The sequence below is a fragment of the Arabidopsis lyrata genome, assembly GCF_000004255.2.
Source record: "Arabidopsis lyrata subsp. lyrata unplaced genomic scaffold ARALYscaffold_6, whole genome shotgun sequence".
Lineage (NCBI taxonomy): Eukaryota > Viridiplantae > Streptophyta > Magnoliopsida > Brassicales > Brassicaceae > Arabidopsis > Arabidopsis lyrata.
The window spans coordinates 699,511-716,245 of record NW_003302550.1 but is presented as its reverse complement, the minus strand read 5'-3'; the positions used below and the strand labels follow the sequence as shown (position 1 = coordinate 716,245).

At 35.9% G+C, this 16,735-nt stretch overlaps 5 protein-coding genes and 1 non-coding gene across 7 annotated transcripts; 2 read left to right on the top strand and 4 right to left on the bottom strand.

Moving 5' to 3' along the window:
• Positions 1 to 113: 113 nt before the first annotated feature.
• LOC110227533 (ankyrin repeat-containing protein At5g02620) lies at positions 114 to 2,511 on the bottom strand. 2 transcript variants are annotated; one of them, XM_021021960.1, is made up of 4 exons: positions 2,405 to 2,511; positions 1,935 to 2,260; positions 1,260 to 1,669; positions 114 to 1,110 (listed from the first exon to the last, which is right to left on the bottom strand). In XM_021021960.1, exons 2-4 carry the CDS (start codon positions 2,245 to 2,247, stop codon positions 259 to 261), a joined length of 1,575 nt encoding a protein of 524 aa, XP_020877619.1. In that variant the 5' UTR covers positions 2,248 to 2,260; positions 2,405 to 2,511; the 3' UTR covers positions 114 to 258. The 2 variants fall into 2 exon arrangements, with proteins under 2 accessions (XP_020877619.1, XP_020877618.1); XM_021021959.1 differs by lacking the exon at positions 2,405 to 2,511 and having other exon boundaries at positions 1,935 to 2,398.
• A 524-nt stretch (positions 2,512 to 3,035) lies between these two features.
• Positions 3,036 to 3,109, top strand: TRNAR-UCG. Its single transcript has one exon. It is a non-coding gene; the product is annotated as a tRNA-Arg (tRNA).
• A 373-nt stretch (positions 3,110 to 3,482) lies between these two features.
• On the bottom strand, positions 3,483 to 4,622 carry LOC9309132 (60S ribosomal protein L35-4). Its single transcript, XM_021023848.1, has 4 exons — positions 4,434 to 4,622; positions 4,184 to 4,319; positions 3,844 to 4,000; positions 3,483 to 3,723 (listed from the first exon to the last, which is right to left on the bottom strand). Exons 1-4 carry the CDS (start codon positions 4,435 to 4,437, stop codon positions 3,649 to 3,651), a joined length of 372 nt encoding a protein of 123 aa, XP_020879507.1. The 5' UTR covers positions 4,438 to 4,622; the 3' UTR covers positions 3,483 to 3,648.
• Positions 4,623 to 5,127: 505 nt separating this feature from the next.
• On the top strand, positions 5,128 to 6,572 carry LOC9309131 (protein SODIUM POTASSIUM ROOT DEFECTIVE 1). Its single transcript, XM_002873017.2, has 3 exons — positions 5,128 to 5,963; positions 6,052 to 6,127; positions 6,251 to 6,572. Exons 1-3 carry the CDS (start codon positions 5,214 to 5,216, stop codon positions 6,382 to 6,384), a joined length of 960 nt encoding a protein of 319 aa, XP_002873063.1. The 5' UTR covers positions 5,128 to 5,213; the 3' UTR covers positions 6,385 to 6,572.
• Positions 6,573 to 7,592: 1,020 nt separating this feature from the next.
• LOC9307051 (protein SLOW GREEN 1, chloroplastic) lies at positions 7,593 to 8,881 on the bottom strand. Its single transcript, XM_021022808.1, has one exon. The coding sequence runs from the start codon at positions 8,711 to 8,713 to the stop codon at positions 7,733 to 7,735; it is 981 nt and encodes a 326-aa protein (XP_020878467.1). The 5' UTR covers positions 8,714 to 8,881; the 3' UTR covers positions 7,593 to 7,732.
• Positions 8,882 to 11,524: 2,643 nt separating this feature from the next.
• LOC9309130 lies at positions 11,525 to 12,307 on the bottom strand. The gene is made up of 3 exons (XM_002870934.2): positions 12,178 to 12,307; positions 11,941 to 12,046; positions 11,525 to 11,856 (listed from the first exon to the last, which is right to left on the bottom strand). Exons 1-3 carry the CDS (start codon positions 12,217 to 12,219, stop codon positions 11,729 to 11,731), a joined length of 276 nt encoding a protein of 91 aa, XP_002870980.1. The 5' UTR covers positions 12,220 to 12,307; the 3' UTR covers positions 11,525 to 11,728.
• Positions 12,308 to 16,735: the final 4,428 nt, after the last annotated feature.

The following is a 16,735-nucleotide window of genomic DNA, read 5'->3' as shown; positions in this document are numbered from 1 at the left end:
GCCTTGCTTGTTTTCTTTGTAGGGGAATCGTCGTTTTTGTGGACTCTAGTCATAGTCAACATTGATGATTCTAATCTTGAAAATTTGTAAAGACAAAAAATTGCAAAGTATAATGTCAAAGCTTATACAGATGATTTATACTATTTTCCATTTGTTACATATACAGAATCTATGAACACAAGAGATATCTCTTTTATTTCTGAATACAAAAATCTCTCTGTTCTTTAATGATATCTAAGTGCTCTGTTTTCACTTCAATCAAACCGCATAAAGTTTCCGGTTATGCTTGGAATCAGCTAACTCAGGATCTGACATCATTGACGCTGGAGATGATTTAGAGCCTTCAATTCGGTTAGCAATCACCCAATAACACATAGTACCAAGTGTTGAAACCATGATCAAAGCTCCAATGGCGGTTACACCAACCGCCAAAGGCATCTCTTTTTTTCCAACAACAACAAAAGACAGCGATACGAACGCTACTGAGATCATAATGCAAGCCATCCACATGAGTTTGTTGATTATAGCCATCATTTGCTTCTTTGCTCTCCTCTCTATAACTACCACTGATGTCTGAACCACAACCACGGCTAAAGAGATGAAAAGCGCGAAAGAATCAAACACGACGAAAATCAAGAACTCTGGTCTTGGAGCTGCTCTCGCTTCTCCGAGTGAATATCCTGGAGGAACTTGTTTCGGGTCATCCGTGTACTGGCCTGGAACGTTGAAAATCGCTGCGAAAGCAACGGTTGCTATGAGAATGGCAACTAGGGTAGTGGAGTTTATCGCGTTGTTGAGTCCTTCCGTGTGCATTTTGTTGACCCGTTTAGCGATTCCTTGGATCTCTCTTCTTGTTCTCCCGGTTTGTTCAAGCTGAGTATGCACCTCGTGGCCTATTTCGCTAACGGTTTCTTTCAATTTCTTTGAAGAGCCTGATGGTTTCACTTTTTCAGCTGGCTTGATGGATCTTGCGTTCTGCATACCGATCTTTTGCAGAAGCGGTACAATATCGTGCAGTCCAGTTTTCTCAGCGATATCAAGAGCTGTTTCTCCTGATTTATTAACCGCCACTCTACTGACTTCACAATACTTTAAAACTGTCTGAACAATCTGCAGAGAAGATAAGAAAGATTCTAACTTTAAACCAACACAATAAACTTTAAAAGATTGCAACCTGCAAGAAAACACAAGAAAAATTTGAAGTATGAAACAATAATAACTTAAAGATTGCAATCTCAAGTCAACAATCAATCAATTACCTCTACTCTGTTTTTTTGGACTGCGATATGCAAAGGAGTGTTTCCTTTATTATCCGCGGCATTGATCAACGAAGAATCCGCCTTCATCAACACATCCACAATCTCAGTGTTTTGTCCTTTAACCGCCATATGAAGCGCGGTTTGACCTTTCTTATCTACTCTTGTAACCATTCCAGCCTTCTTTTCAATCAACTCCTTCACAATCACCGTATGCCCATTCCTAGCCGCAGAGTGCAAAGCGGTCTTACCGTTGCTTCGCGCAATAGCAGCTAAGTCCACACCTTTATCCAACAAGAAACAAACAATCTCTCCATGGCCCTGTGAAGCCGCCGTGTGAAATGCCGTCGTTTTGGATGAATCAAATGTAAATGAGAGTTCTGGATTTGCCTCTATTAACACATCAAGAACCTCTACAACAAAAGCAAAATACAAATTCACATAAACATTTTCCTCTTTTGCTAGTCCATGATCTATAGGGATTTATGTGAATCTTTGTCAAGGAGCACACCAATAGCAATTTTCACATAATTAGAGAATGAAAGTGGATTATGTACTAGCAGATAATTAGCAATTTGCACACACAATTAGACTTAAAAGTGGATTTGATCTTCACCATAAATATGCAAAAAGGCTAATTCTTGAGCACAATGACTTTTGAGAACCAAGTCAACTCACGTAGATTCCCGTTTTTGGCGGCGATGTGAAAGGCATCGAAGCCGTTCTTGGCTTTGGTTCCGGCTAACACAGAGTCGGAGTGTTTCATCAGAATCCTAACCATGTCGGTGTGACCGGACTCCGCCGCAAGGTATAAAGCCGTTTCACCAGACTGGTTTTGCTCCGCCAACAACTCTTTAAGCTCCACGCCGTCGTGGTCTCCTATCATCTCCAAAAGAAGCTCCGTTTTGCCTTCTCTAACCGCCGTGTGTAACGGCGTGTCGTCACGTCTCGCCGTCATCTGCTTCGTCATCGTCTTCTTGATCTCTTTCATGATGATGATGATTCTGTTTAAAGAATCTTTGGAATTAAAAGATATTTGGTGGAAATTTAGATCGAGTTAGGGAGGTCTACATGAGTAGATTTGAGGAAGAAATTCGACAAGAGTAACATGAATTCTCTGGACAAGAAACAACAAAAAATATTATTACCTCGTGGTTTTGGCTTCTTGTGTTGTATGTTATTAATAGACATTATCTTAAATCATATCTTAATTATCTTATTACAAAACAAAATCAAACCTTAATGTCCACTCGAAGCATTATTTTGTGTTTTTTCTATTTCAAAACAAAATATCGTATTTAGGTCAACAAACAATAAAGGAGTATATTTGATTAATTAGAATTTATCATATGAATATCAGAACATTTTATCATAAGTCATATAACCAACAGAATCAACTTTAAATGTTCTCCGTGCCACTACTAATTCCACTAAATGAAATATTGGCGATGGAAAATGACATATGAAGAAAATAACAAATGAGCCTCCATTATTGGTGTTATCTGTGTGAACGTGGAAAAATATCCGACGATAATGATACCAATTACCAAACATTATGGAAATTTAACTCTTCAATTTCGGTTAAAACATGGAAAAGTGTTTTTTATTCATATTGTAAAATACTTTCCTCAATTCACAGCCAAAAAAGTGTAACAAATCCAACCAACCATGGAAAATAACTGCTCCAAAGTGAAAAAATGAAAAATAGATTTCACCACATTCACAAGCTCCTAATATGAAAAAGCTTCTAATAAGTTTTGAGACTCTCTGCCACGTCCTCACCGCATAGCGCAGTGGATTAGCGCGTTTGACTTCGGATCAAAATGTCGTGGGTTCGACACCCGCTGTGGTCGTTATTTAAGAACCTTAATTATACCTTCTTCCAGTTTTTTTCGTTGTGTAATGTTACGATTTTTTCATCATTTGCAACTGTCTCTTTTCCTGAATAAAGTTCAAAGATGACGCAAAGTTACGAAATACCAACTTTACAAATGCCAAATTGGATATCAAATTTTCGAAGATTCAAGATTTCGAAAGGACAGTTTACTAACTTATTACCGACCATATGATTTGATTTCATAGAATCTCGGTTTCTAATATGATACTACTACATCTGAGCATTTCTCTGTCTAAATAAACCATGTTCATTAACAATCCTTCAAATTAAATATTAACCCAACCAGACTTGATTTCATTCCATCTTAATCCTAAATTTTACCCAAGAGAAAACACAAAACCCAGAACTGGGTTCAATATATATATAAAATAATGGTTTGATAACAAAACTTCAGCAAAACTAAAATAGAAGGTTGGACAAAAAGAGAGGAGAATACATAAGCCGATGATAATCAAAAGCTGAATCATTTCTAGAAGCTAAAGGTGGTGAATGAAACTACACTTTGATAGCATACTTCCTCACTGGGAAATACATCTCCTTCTTCTTCTCACGCTCTGTCTTCAACGAAGCCTGTTACCACAAACAACCCATATACCAAAGTTACGATTACTATCCAACTGAAAAGAACATTATAAGATTCATCTACCAAGTGATAACTATGAAATTGGAAATGGTAATGCGGGTAAAGACCTGATGCTTGGTGAGACGTCTACGGATAGCACGTGTTTTCTTGGGACGGAGATCAAGAGGCAAGAACTTCTTGTTCTTGTATGCCTCTCTTAAAGCATATTTCTGCTTCTGGGAGATCACTGTCAACACCTGAGCAATGGATTTCCTCACAACCTTGCTGGATATCGAAAACACGCAACACTCAATCAATGACTTGCCAACCAAAATTCTAATAAAGAACACATACAAGTCCCGAATTCGATCGATTTACGAAACCAGTTCTAATCATAAGCATTGAGATATATATATATAAGCTTAATGCATATCTACACTACCCGTTGTATAACAGAAACAGACGTACATTTTAGAGAGCTTGTTAGGAGCACCTCCGGTGACTTTAGCGACACGGAGGAGAGCGAGCTCAGCCTTGAATTCCTTCAACTGATTCTGAAGATCAGTCTTTGATTTATCTCTAAGCTCATGAACCTTAATCCTCGCTAGACGACAAAATCAAACCAATATCATAACCCAATCAGAATCATGAAATTGAAAATCAAAAGAAACGAATACGAGCTAGATCAAGGATATTAAGGATCTGTTCTTCGTCATACCCATCGTGAGTGTTGAGAACTGATGTGCCGCTACTTGCTCGTTTCTGGCTCCAAACCCTAATTTTGATGAAGAAGATAATTTATACGATACCTTTGTGAAATAATCAATTGAGTTAGAAAACCCTCGAGATTCTTTTGGTAATTATAATGGGCCGTGTAATGGCCCAACAGTTATTTCATGAAACATGGGCTTTATTAATGGGTCGGAAGACGAAAAGAGAAAAAGGTGTGAATAGTGAAAGCAAAAGGAATAAATTCGTCAATAAAACCCAAAAGCATCAGATTCTGTTATTTTTTTTGAGTTTGGTGTTGTTTGTGAGAATTAGATTCGGAACTATCTTAAGATTTAAGGGTTGGCAAAAAGAATTGGCCTTCTATTTTCTTATCTTTAACCATTTTTTTCCCTTCCTTATGTTGTACAAAATTCAGAACATTTGACTCTATACATTTTTCTTATCGGAAACAAAAACATTAAACCAAAAATAAAAGAGTTGAAATATGCTTTTCTAACAAAATTATTTATTTTTTGCTATATATTTAAAACAGAGTTTAAAACCATACTGTATTTATTTGTAGATGGTCTACCTCACACACATTGGTTTGATAAGAATACGAATAAACTTACTTTTTATAAAGTCGATCCCATCAACCAAAAAAAATATCTTTAACAGGAACCTAAAAATATATACATTTTTTTAAGATTAATTTATATGTTACTACAGAAACCTCTCCACATTTTTATTGCAAAGACTATAGACATAAGCAAAAGAGATACAAAACATGTTGTGTGCTTCTCAAGCATCAACAACGACCCTTTGCTCAACCATGGACCAAACCTCACAACCTTCATCTTCCTCTTCATCCGCAATCCGGCTTGGTGGTCGAGCCATCGATCGTCATAACCCAATCATACGTGACGGACGGAGACTGACTCCTCCACCTTCTCCAAGCCTTAATCCATCTTCTTCGTCTTCTTCTACTTATCATACTCCTCTTATGACTAGATTAGGTCTTGAGAGTAGTGAGCAAAAACGTGTAGCGAAGAGGAAGAGCAAGAAAAGTGACAGTGACGTTGGTAAGTCACCGGTTATTTGTTTTAGCAGTGACACTCCTCAGGGTTCTTCAAGGTACTTATTGAGTAACCCGGTTTTCTTTGACGGGTTTGTGGATTCCGAACCGATTCCACTACCTATTGATGAACCGGGGATAACCAAAGCTGATGATTTGGATAATCTTCATGAAGAGCAACTGATTATAAACGCCTCAAAGTATCTATCAACTTCGGCGTCTTTCTTGGAGAAGAAGCAACCCGATTTCTTCGAGGGGTTCTTGGATTATGAACCGGTTCTGTCTCCGGATAATCCTTTCTCTGAACCCACAAAAGCTTCTCCTACAGCATCTCTGAGCTCTCTTGAAGATAAAGACGTTACATCCCCGGATTTCAAATTCTCTCCTCCTCCTCCACCACCTCCTTCTCCTCCTCCGTCTTCGCCGCCACCATCACCAGTGAAAAACTCGTCTTCCGATCAAGTAAGTTATCGAAGAAAACCATAATATTTAATCATGACTTAATGTTTTGAGGTCAAACTTAACAATCTTTCCTTCGTTACTTAAAAAGGTGGTTGTTTTGAGAGTGTCACTTCATTGCAAAGGCTGTGCAGGGAAAGTTAAGAAACATCTATCGAAATTGAAAGGTAACACTAACTACGAAAGTATTTATTTTCATGAATTTATATTCTTGATATACTTTCTGTAAATTAGAGATCATAATCTTGATTTGTAAAAAATACTCTGTTTTTGATCATTGTTGAATGCAGGAGTGACGTCGTATAACATAGACTTCGCAGCAAAGAAGGTTACCGTGACGGGAGACGTGACGCCGTTAACTGTGTTGGCGAGTATTTCCAAAGTTAAAAACGCACAGTTTTGGCCTGAGATTATTCAGAAGTAGTTCCTTTTTTTTTTCTCTGTTTTCTTCTATGTTCTTATCTTTACTTTGGAAGACAAAACTTGTGAAAATGTTACTTTCCTTTGTGCGTTTATTTGTGTTGGTTATGGCATGGGAATTTTTAAAAATTCTTAAGAAATTAGTATTGAGAAATGTTTCTATTGCTATTCAATGCATATGGATTTACACCATACCAAATATGTTTTTTTAATCCAAAAATATATTGTTATTCAATGCATATGGATTCACACCAAAAATATATTGTTATTCAATCCATATAGATTTACATCAAAGATTTATTTACACCAAAAATCTAATCTTATTCAATCCATATAGATGTACATCAAAGATTAAAATTTTATTTATTTATCTGTCCTCAAAAAAGGGGAAAAAATCAAAAGTTTGTTAATTATAGTATCTTGCATATCTTTATTCTTTGATGACAAGACAAATTTGTATCATGCATATCTAAAAATATATTCAAATGGATAAAATAAACCAATATATTACTTACAACAACAAAGAAAAAAACAAATTCCCTGCATCGTGGTTAAAAATTTGAATAGCTTTTATGGCATAAATTGGAACGTGTCTCCTCTGCTTGGTTCCTATGGCGAAATTGGAACGTTTTGGTGGAATTGGATCATTTCTAATTTTCTAGTCAACACAGCTTTTATGAACAAGAAAAATATAGAATCAAATTACGAAATAATTTTGTTCTACTACTAGAGAAAAATATTTATTGACAAGATAAAGATATCCAAAAGCTTATATAAACCCTCCAAACCATCTCAACTTGTGTAAGTGTATACAACAAAGTAATATTGTTATGGCAAAATCAACTTTTGTTCTTGTGGTAATTTCTTTTGGTCTCCTCTTCGCTTGTGTCATTGGAAACACTGAGAAGAACCTTCATCGTGAGACAAACAGTTTGCTCTGGTCTAGACCATCGGCTAGAGGACTGGATGATTCACCACCACAAGGTCCACATAAACCAACCATGTTCGGCTTAAAACCATGGTCACCATCACAACGCGTGGTTTTCAGAATGTTACCAAAAAACGTTCCGATCCCGCCATCCGGACCGAGCCGTAAAGAAACTCCTCCATCGCCTCCTAGATCCGTGTGATAATCGTTTCGTCTTGCATATCTAATAAGGATCGCTTATTTAAAATTCAATTCTACATGTTGTGAAATTTGGTATTGGAATCTGATGGAAAGCTTGTAAAATAGTAGTAGAACAATTTCGCAAGATTAGTAGTGATCAAAAATAAAAGTCCAAACACAAACACAAGATTTCTAAGCATATTCAAACAAAACTCAAAAACTCAAATTTTCACGTATTCTTAGCTCAAAGCTTGTTAGTATTGAGGACATTAGCATCAAAATAGTCTTTATAAGGATGATTCTCAGGAACCAATCTTCTAAACTCTTCAAATTGCTTCTCTGCTTCATCTTTCTTCTTCATCAATGTATATATCAAACCTTGACATAGATATGGTCTAAAATCTTTAGGCTCATCTTTCACCAGTTCTTGATAAACCCTAAGTGCTTCAATTGGATTACCTTTTATAACCCTAATCTGTGCAATCAACAACATGAAATCTCTGAAATCTTTCTTCTTGTTCTCCTTCTTGCATTTCTCTATCGCTTCGTTGATTCTACTCTCGATCTCTGATAACTTGGATTCGGATTCAGAGTAAGCCATTACTAATCCGTGATAAGCTTCGACACGAAACGGATCTTTAGCTAGAATCTCTTCGAATCCTTTCGTTGCTGATTCGAAATCGCCGCCGTAAGTTTGTACCTGAGCTTTTAAGATCCGCCATTCTTGTTCTCCGGGTTCGATTTCGATCAAACGGTTTAGAATCTCTAAAGCGTGGTCGAGGTTTTTGGTTTGGAATTTGATTTTCATTAGGGACTGAAGAGCTTCAACGTCGTTTGGATTGTTAGTGAGATGCTTCTCCAGCGCTGCTTCTTCTTCTTCTTCCTTTTGACGCGACGAGATTTGATCAGTGAGATCCGCCGTCGTGGATGGTGGAGGAGGAGGTGAGACGAGAGTTGCTGCGGTGGCGGGTTTGGTGGCGAGGTGGAGGGAAGCGGAGAATAAAGCGGCGGCTGTTGTTAGGGTTACGCAGGTGGTTTTGAAGAAAGATGGTTTAGGGTTTGATGATGATGATGATGATGAAGACGAAGAAGCTCTGAAGGCGCGAGATGGAGGAGGTTTTTGTAAGATTCGGTGTGAAACAGGCTTAGGCTGGGGTTTACGGTGAGTATCGAGTCGGAGGTGAAGTGTTTGGTCACAGTAGTGAAACTTGGTAAGAGACGCCATTGTTGAGAGAAAAAAAAAAAAAAAAAACCCTAACGCCGGCGATGAGATTTGAGATAGAAGAAGAAGAAGATACTTTGCAAATTGTAATTTTACAGAATCAAAACGTCGTCGTCTGGTATCTATTCGGGCTTAGAGGTTGTTTTGTAAGCTTAATGGGCTGGGCTCTTTGTATAATTTATCGCACAATTTATATTCAATAGTTGAAAAAGAAAACTCTTTAGAATTAAATAAAAGTTAACATCTTCCAGATGTTTCGGTTCGCTTTCTGGATCAGGTTTTAAAAACATTCGGTTAAATCCTAGTGCTAAATTAAAATGCAAATATCAAAACAAAAGAAATGCAGATGTTAGATGATTGTATTTGTTTTTGTACCTCATTTGATATTCATGAGTGATGCAATGTTCTACGTACATTTGTTGTGCTTACCAAATCTCGTGCTAGACACTTGAAAATATATGTTTCCTACTTATTTCGATATTTGACTATTTTAACCAATTAGTTTCGATTCTAAAACTCTTAATTGTCGCGACGTCTAAAAAGTTATTCCTCCTTGTGAATTACGAATTTACGATATCAGCATTTCTCAAATACAAAAGAAAATTCATTATTGATAAAACTAAAATACAAAACCCTTCCATCATTTGTTTTGTTGATTTGTTCATTGAAACTCTTCTTCGTCTTATACTCGTAAACTTGTGGCTACAAAATTTTGATTCCCTCTACACTAGTGAATACACTCTGATTGACCAAATTGAGATGTTAACGTTCTAAGACGTATATGCGAAGGTTACGCAAATAAACTAGACCGTCGAAACTCTTTTTTTTTTTTCCGTATAACAAACAAAAAATAATGTAATTGAAACGGAATGCCAAAGAGCTTGGAACTACATGCATGACACGACGTTTTCATTGGTATTTCCAGAGTACGTTGTCGTTTAGGCATTTCGTTTTCTTGTTTGCTATTTTTCATTCGTGTTGTTGATATTTATCTTCTTCTCTCTCTCTCTCTTTTTTTTTTTAACCTTATTGTTCGTTTTGCAACTTTGGGAATAAAAGAAACCACCAAATTCGAATCTTATATATTTTGAAGAAACAAGATTGATTGATTGACTTTCACATTTAAGTACTTTTGTCCTTGAATTTTGGCAAGCGGTATCAAAAACTTTTTGGCACTCCTTTAATTATTCCAAAGGTGTCTTGCAAAGCAGTTGTCCGAAATCAACAAATTGAACTAGAAATTCACAAAGTGGTTTCTGGATTCACTTTTAGTTAGAATTTTTATCTGTAAAATATAAAACAAGGTCTGGGCATAATACCCGAACCCGAAGAACCGAACCGAACCCGACCCGAAATATCCGAACCCGTTCTACTTCGGTTCCGCTTAATTACCCGATCGGGTTCTGTTTTCAAATAACTGTAGGTATCGGGTATTACCCGAACATATATACACATATGAGGACATATATGCACTAATAACTTGAATTTGTGACTTGTTTAATGATTTAAGTTATGAAAAAAAACTCAAAACAAGGTTTACTTCTTGTTTTATATTATTGTCATAAGGAACAACTTGTTATAATTTCAGATTTTTCGGGTTTTATGGGTATGTTTGGATATATTTGGACAAAGTTTGGGTAAGTAATACTCAAACCCAAAATAATTTTGGTTATTTATGGGTTCTTTAACCAATACCCGAATTACTCGGACCCGAAGTAAACCCGAACCGAACCCGACCCAAAATTGTACATATAACCTAACGGGTCCAAAATTTCTAAATCCGAAAAACCCGAACCCGAAAAACCCGACCCGAACCCGACCCGAATACCACATGTCCAGGCCTATATAAAACTAAGTAAAAGTTTGATTATGATAGAATTAATTAAATTCTAGTAAAAGTCATAACTATTAATCATGCATTCTAGTCAATGGTTTTTAATACTTTTTAAGTTTTAAGAGTACAAGATCATCTTTAAGACTCTAACTAAGAATTAAATAACCACTATATACATCCTATAAACAAATGGACCAGTCAGGTCGGTCCAATCAAGAACCGAAAATGAGGTACTAAAGAAGAAGAGTGTCTTCACCAAACAGACCAAACACCAAACTTTGGCTTCAATACTGACCAAAAAAATCGAAAGAGATAAGAAAACAAAAATAGCCACCAGAGTTTAGGGGTCATCACCAAATCATAACACGCAATCCTATGTAGTGACCCAACATTCCCACGTGCTTCCACGTGCCTTCCACGTGGCGTCTTCACCATTCGATCTCTGTCCTGCAATTTCTGTTTTCCAGCATTTTTTTTTTATTAAACACGAGTCAAACTGATTAACAATGAGGTACGACAAAATTAAAGATGTTATCGCAAATGATCTACCGCTAATCTTAATGACCATTAATTGTTGATGAATTATATACATTTTAATATTTTACGTGTTTAAGATTCTAAGGGTTTTAACTATATGAATGTCATGTACTCTGTATGTATACAGAGAGATATAGAGAACCAAGTTCGAACTTAATTATATGTTTTAATTTGTTTATCCCTATTTTCTAATTTGGATACTAAAGTTAGCTTCTAAAGACAAATTATATTAATCATTTTTGGCTACATTTCAGACTTTCATTTAAAGAGCAAAATTTAAAAAGACAACAGAAATATTTATTCAGTTATATGAGTTAAGAGTTATGAATACATAAAACCATAAACGCAAAGACAAGTATATTATGTTCCACTAATATTTTTTAGACATTAAAAATGGTTAAGATCTAATTGGTAATACGCAAATAAATCATACCGTAAAGAAAAGAGGTGCAAAAAGATTTTAAATTAAGCTGAAAACGAAAAGATTTTCTCAAAGGTGAATTATTCATTTCCTAATGAAGGTTATAATACATATTGTCTAATTAAAGAGTATATATAGAATCGGATCATACATATACACACTCACACATGCCTATAATAATATAGATGAGTGTATGTATATGTAAGTAAAAGTAGGTGTCATGATCTTAGATTGTAGTTCGTGAAAGCAAATCTCGGATTCTTCGAGCTGTCTCTTTCTCGGTCGGTATTTCTTCTCGTCTTCTCTCGTATGCCTCGAAGAACTCTTTGTTCTCTTTCTCTAGCTCCTTCCACACTGCAAAATTAATCAATTCTTCAATCCTTATCTTACATATATACTATTATACCTTATATATATGTATATCTATAATATGTGTACCTGTGGAAGTGACGATGGGCTTGATATTAGCATGCTTGAACAGAGCATCCATACACTCTTCTTTGCCCATGTTGAATACTATACATTCTTCTATCAAATGATGCACCTGCAGCCAATATATACACATGATGATGACAGGAACAACATCAGTTAAGTGACAAAAATATCGATCAAGATCAGAGATTGATTTGACAAGAAACACAACAAAAAAGAAAAAAAATTGATTGAATCGTGTACCAAATGGATGTAAGATGCTTGTGAGCTATTATGATCACCCATATGAAAATGATTAAAGAGTATCGAGAGAAATTAGAGAGAGATGATGATGGATGGGAGAAGAGAGGCAGGTGAAAATATATATAAAACGCTACACCGAAAAATAAAAGGAGTATTAAAATATTAATAAGAAAAAAAATATCTTAGAAGAAAAACAAGGAAATTATATTTTCATTGAATTATATGTAGATACACTATAGTCACGGAATGACCTAAAATGGACAGGGTTTGTTTTATTTGTGTAGTTGATTACAGAATAATTCAAAAAATCGAATCAATTTGCGAATGTTACTTTTTGCTGAGACTGATGTCGGTAGTAGTGGACAGGGTCACGGGCTCATCGGACAGAATGTCATGGAGTGAGTGCTCAGATAGGATGTTTACGGTGAGGTCAGCTTACCAAATGTTAACACGAGATGAGGAAGAGGGACCCGATATGGAGAAGTTTTTTACAAGAGTGTGGAGACTCTTGGTACCGGAACGAGTTCGGGTGTTCCTTTGGTTAGTGACACATCAAGTCCTAATGACGAATGTAGAGAGAAGAAGACGTCACTTATCTGATTCGAGTTTGTGTCAAGTTTGTAAGAGTGGTGAGGAGACAATACTTCATATTCTCCGGGATTGTCCGGCTATGGAAGGGATATGGAGGCGCTTGGTACCGCGGGGGAGACTACAATCTTTCTTTGCAAAATCTCTACTAGAGTGGTTACACCACAATATGGGAGATGAGAGAGTGATTGGTGGTAATCCGTGGGCTACGGTGTTTGGTTTGGCTACATGGTGGGGTTGGAAGTGGCGATGCAGTAATGTTTTCGGAGCGAATGGAAAGTGCAGGGATCGAGTGCGGTTCATAAAAGAGTTGGCAACCGAAGTGTCTCAAGCGTTTTCGGTGGTGAGAGGAGCGCCGACTGGTGTGGCAAGGGTGGAGAGGCAGATAGCTTGGTCACCACCAAGTGAGGGATGGATCAAGCTAAATACGGATGGTGCTTCACGCGGTAATCCGGGTCTAGCATCGGCTGGAGGGGTGTTGAGGGATGGCTCCGGTGTTTGGCGGGGAGGGTTCGCGTTGAATATCGGCATTTGTTCGGCTCCACTAGCGGAATTATGGGGTGTGTATTATGGTTTGTATATAGCTTGGGAGCAAGGCATCACGCGACTAGAGCTAGAAGTGGACTCCGAGATTGTGGTAGGGTTTCTTCAGACAGGGATAAGTGACACGCACCCTCTGTCGTTCCTGGTACGATTGTGCCATGGCTTCATATCAAGGGACTGGATAGTCCGTATTGCTCACGTGTATAGGGAGGCTAACCGTCTTGCGGATGGGTTAGCTAACTATGCGTTTATATTACCTTTAGGTTTTCATTTGTTTCCGACTCGGGTTGACGAGTTGAGTTTAATTCTGTTAGAGGATGCTAATGGGACTGCGCGCCCAAGACGTGTTCGTGTTTAGTTTTCTTTTTCTTTCGTTTTAATAAATGGTGGGAGGCATTGTTTCCCGCTCGCCTACCAAAAAAAAAAAAAATGTTACTTTTTGCTTTTTGTTAAAATTGACATTGTTTCTGTATTCAAAGGAACCGCCTAATTGTGCTAATCCCTTGAGAGTTGATATTTAGAAGAAGAGAAAAGGGAAAACTAAATTGAAGTGCAGATATGTTTTTATTTTTTTTAGAAAAAACAAGTAATATATTAAACCAATATGATAAATTTATAAATATTTTAAATTAAAATATGTTATCCTTAATCTAAACGGCGTGCTGCTGGTATCAGTTTTGCTGACTTGTAACATTGGGCTCGTGATAGGGCCCATAATCCCACGTGGGCATATGCTTATGATTGGCTGAGAGGAGATTGCAATAGATTTTACGAAACGGAAACGCATCCTTCGACTGCTTACGTGGCGATTGGCCCGTTTACCACGTGAAGTAGGACCCACCTACATAGTTAAAATCTGTATAGTAACGGTATGAGTCATACCGTATGACCCATAAATAATCATTATCGTTTAGCATCTCTTAATACAGTAATGCTAACTTTTGAATATTTAATCAATTTATTTGTATATTGCCTTGTATGCCATTGCCACCTAATCCCACCTACCAAGAATTGACCTGTATATGCTGTAATAGTTTTATTTACAAAATAAATATTGACAATAATGTCAAAAACTCAAAATAAATAAAACATTTGTGACAGTTTATCTACAAGAGTAAGTAACAACTAACAACTGTGATTTTATATACTCCTTCTGTTTCAGTTTAATTGTCGTTTTAGAATTTAAATTTTATTTCATAATAGTTATCGTTTTAAGTTTTCAATGCAAATATTTGGTAAAAATTCTAGTTTTATCCATACTATTTTAATGTTTTAGCCAATGAAATTTTTTGTAAAATATATTAATAAAGAGTAAAACAGAAAATTAAATGTTTTTCTTAATTTGTGTGAAAAAACCTTAAACGACAACTAAAACGAAACGGAGAGAGTACCATATTAATCGCAGTAACTACATGATTGTAATAACCATCCCCATTTCAAAACGTTTAGGTTGGTTTGTTGTGCTCATGTTTTACGAAAACGCAAGCAAGCAATGAATTCATGGCCTGATTTTTTAATAATTACACAATAGATTCACTTAAACCGCAATGAATTAATAAACATTACATATCTTTTCCAGTGGTGTTGGGCTAGATAGCCTAGATTTAATAATGTATTATCATCAATGATTTCGAGATTATAATAACATTATCAAAATCAAAAGCCACCCTTAACTTTTCCAAACAATAATTAAGTGAGGACACATGCATGGGAGATGGAGCACTTATGCATATGAGTGAGTATGGGTATGTCGAATATTTCAGCCCTATGGTAATGTAACCAAAGCAGGTCTTAAGAGGTTTTCTACTTTTTTCGACTGAATATTTATGTATCAAATAATTGCAGTATTAGGCTATTCGTATACATATGAATGCATATTGTTGTGTATAATTTTGTACATTTTCATCTAACAGCTAAGTCTGGAATTCCTTTGAAAATATAGCCGTAGAAATAGTAATTAAAATTAAAATAAAGCTTAAAACTATACAAACTTTAGTGTCATGTTTTTAAATGATTATCCAACATTCAATTCAGATCAATATTTCTAGCTAAAATATTTAAAGTCTCTAAATGCAATCAATATTGTAGCATTTAGAATCATTATTTATGAAAAAACGAAATAAATCAGTATTTAAAATTGGAATAAAAATATATTGCTAGATACAAGTGATTGTGCATTATTTCGGATGTAACTGCCATCTCAAACTCGCGTTGAAAATATATTATAATTACGGTTATGCAGACAGTTGCATCAATGAGATTCGTGCTACTTAAATGATATGCAAATTATATTATGTCCACTCATTTAATATACCTTATCTAGCGTTAAACGCTTAATGGCATCCATGCCAAATGGAAGAGAGAAAAAACTCTTTCGAACGACGTTTAAACAGAAAACCCGTCATACAAAGATTATGCTCGAATAGTTTATCCACGTAGCGTGAATCGAATCGCAAATATCTAAAAATGATTTCTTTCTCGAAACCTGTTGTTCCATTCTAGCAATATATACCCTACTGTTCTTTGCATTAGTACATAACCAATCAGAATAAGTAAATCAAAACCAGCCAATATGTGTTCAACAACATTTAACATTTTGATATACTTTGTAAGGTAGGAATGAGTTCGATGTACTTTGGTCTTTGGAGTTTCCCCACATCCTTGGGAAGGCTTTGGTTGGATTCCCGAACACTTTTAGGGACCACCAAGTTTGGTAACTGTATATGTCGAAAGAAGTGTTTCTTGGAAACACATTAGCTGGTACAAAGTTTACATCATCAAAAGTTCATAAAATCACTTATACTATAGTGTCAAGTATATATTATACTTCTTACGAACTCATCCATCAGCTGGTACCACTTTCACCATATCTTTTGCATGTGAATAAAGTTCTCTAAGTTTAAAATATTTGATTTAGAGAAGATATCTTCTCTCAAATGCAATTTTGGTTAACGTAAAGATATAGTACTGATCCTCTATTTTTATATTATTATTATTTTGACACATTGGTGTTCATGCAGATATAAAATACCTCACTGAAATTTATTTGCTAAGTGATCATAGGATTTGATTGGTAATCTTGTCAAACATAATATTCAAACGGCTACTAGCTAGTAGAAATCCCTAAAAAAGGAGAATCACAAAAGAAAACTTTTTATCTGACCACAAAAAAAAAGTGAATAATAAATAATAGGAAAAGAAGACTACTGGAATTTCGGAAAATGTGAAATATTATTTGATTTTCAAATGTTCCAAACGCACAAATTAATTAAACTCCGAAAAACAAATTCACGTGGCGACTTTCTCAACGGGCCTAAACTATTTTCACATATAAATATATTAGTCAAGGCCCAATAAAGCCCACATAAACCGCCGACTCCAGCGCTAACCGTTGATTAGTATGACACAATTCCTCATCTTAAAAAGA

What these genes read in the sequence shown, in the direction of transcription:
- LOC110227533 (XM_021021960.1), bottom strand. Translation starts at nt 2,247, where the DNA reads ATGAAAGAGATCAAGAAGACGATGACGAAGCAGATGACGGCGAGACGT. An exon ending in CGCCAAAAACGGGAATCTAC is followed by an intron (nt 1,670 to 1,934) that starts GTGAGTTGACTT and finishes CTTTTGTTGTAG; the next exon opens with AGGTTCTTGATGTGTTAATA. An exon ending in TCCAAAAAAACAGAGTAGAG is followed by an intron (nt 1,111 to 1,259) that starts GTAATTGATTGA and finishes TCTTCTCTGCAG; the next exon opens with ATTGTTCAGACAGTTTTAAA.
- LOC9307051 (XM_021022808.1), bottom strand. Translation starts at nt 8,713, where the DNA reads ATGGCGTCTCTTACCAAGTTTCACTACTGTGACCAAACACTTCACCTC.
- LOC9309132 (XM_021023848.1), bottom strand. An exon ending in CCTAACAAGCTCTCTAAAAT is followed by an intron (nt 4,001 to 4,183) that starts GTACGTCTGTTT and finishes TTCGATATCCAG; the next exon opens with CAAGGTTGTGAGGAAATCCA. An exon ending in GACGTCTCACCAAGCATCAG is followed by an intron (nt 3,724 to 3,843) that starts GTCTTTACCCGC and finishes TTGTGGTAACAG; the next exon opens with GCTTCGTTGAAGACAGAGCG.
- LOC9309131 (XM_002873017.2), top strand. Translation starts at nt 5,214, where the DNA reads ATGTTGTGTGCTTCTCAAGCATCAACAACGACCCTTTGCTCAACCATG. An exon ending in AAAACTCGTCTTCCGATCAA is followed by an intron (nt 5,964 to 6,051) that starts GTAAGTTATCGA and finishes TTACTTAAAAAG; the next exon opens with GTGGTTGTTTTGAGAGTGTC. An exon ending in ACATCTATCGAAATTGAAAG is followed by an intron (nt 6,128 to 6,250) that starts GTAACACTAACT and finishes TGTTGAATGCAG; the next exon opens with GAGTGACGTCGTATAACATA.
- LOC9309130 (XM_002870934.2), bottom strand. Translation starts at nt 12,219, where the DNA reads ATGGGTGATCATAATAGCTCACAAGCATCTTACATCCATTTG. An exon ending in AAGCATCTTACATCCATTTG is followed by an intron (nt 12,047 to 12,177) that starts GTACACGATTCA and finishes TATTGGCTGCAG; the next exon opens with GTGCATCATTTGATAGAAGA. An exon ending in GCCCATCGTCACTTCCACAG is followed by an intron (nt 11,857 to 11,940) that starts GTACACATATTA and finishes TTAATTTTGCAG; the next exon opens with TGTGGAAGGAGCTAGAGAAA.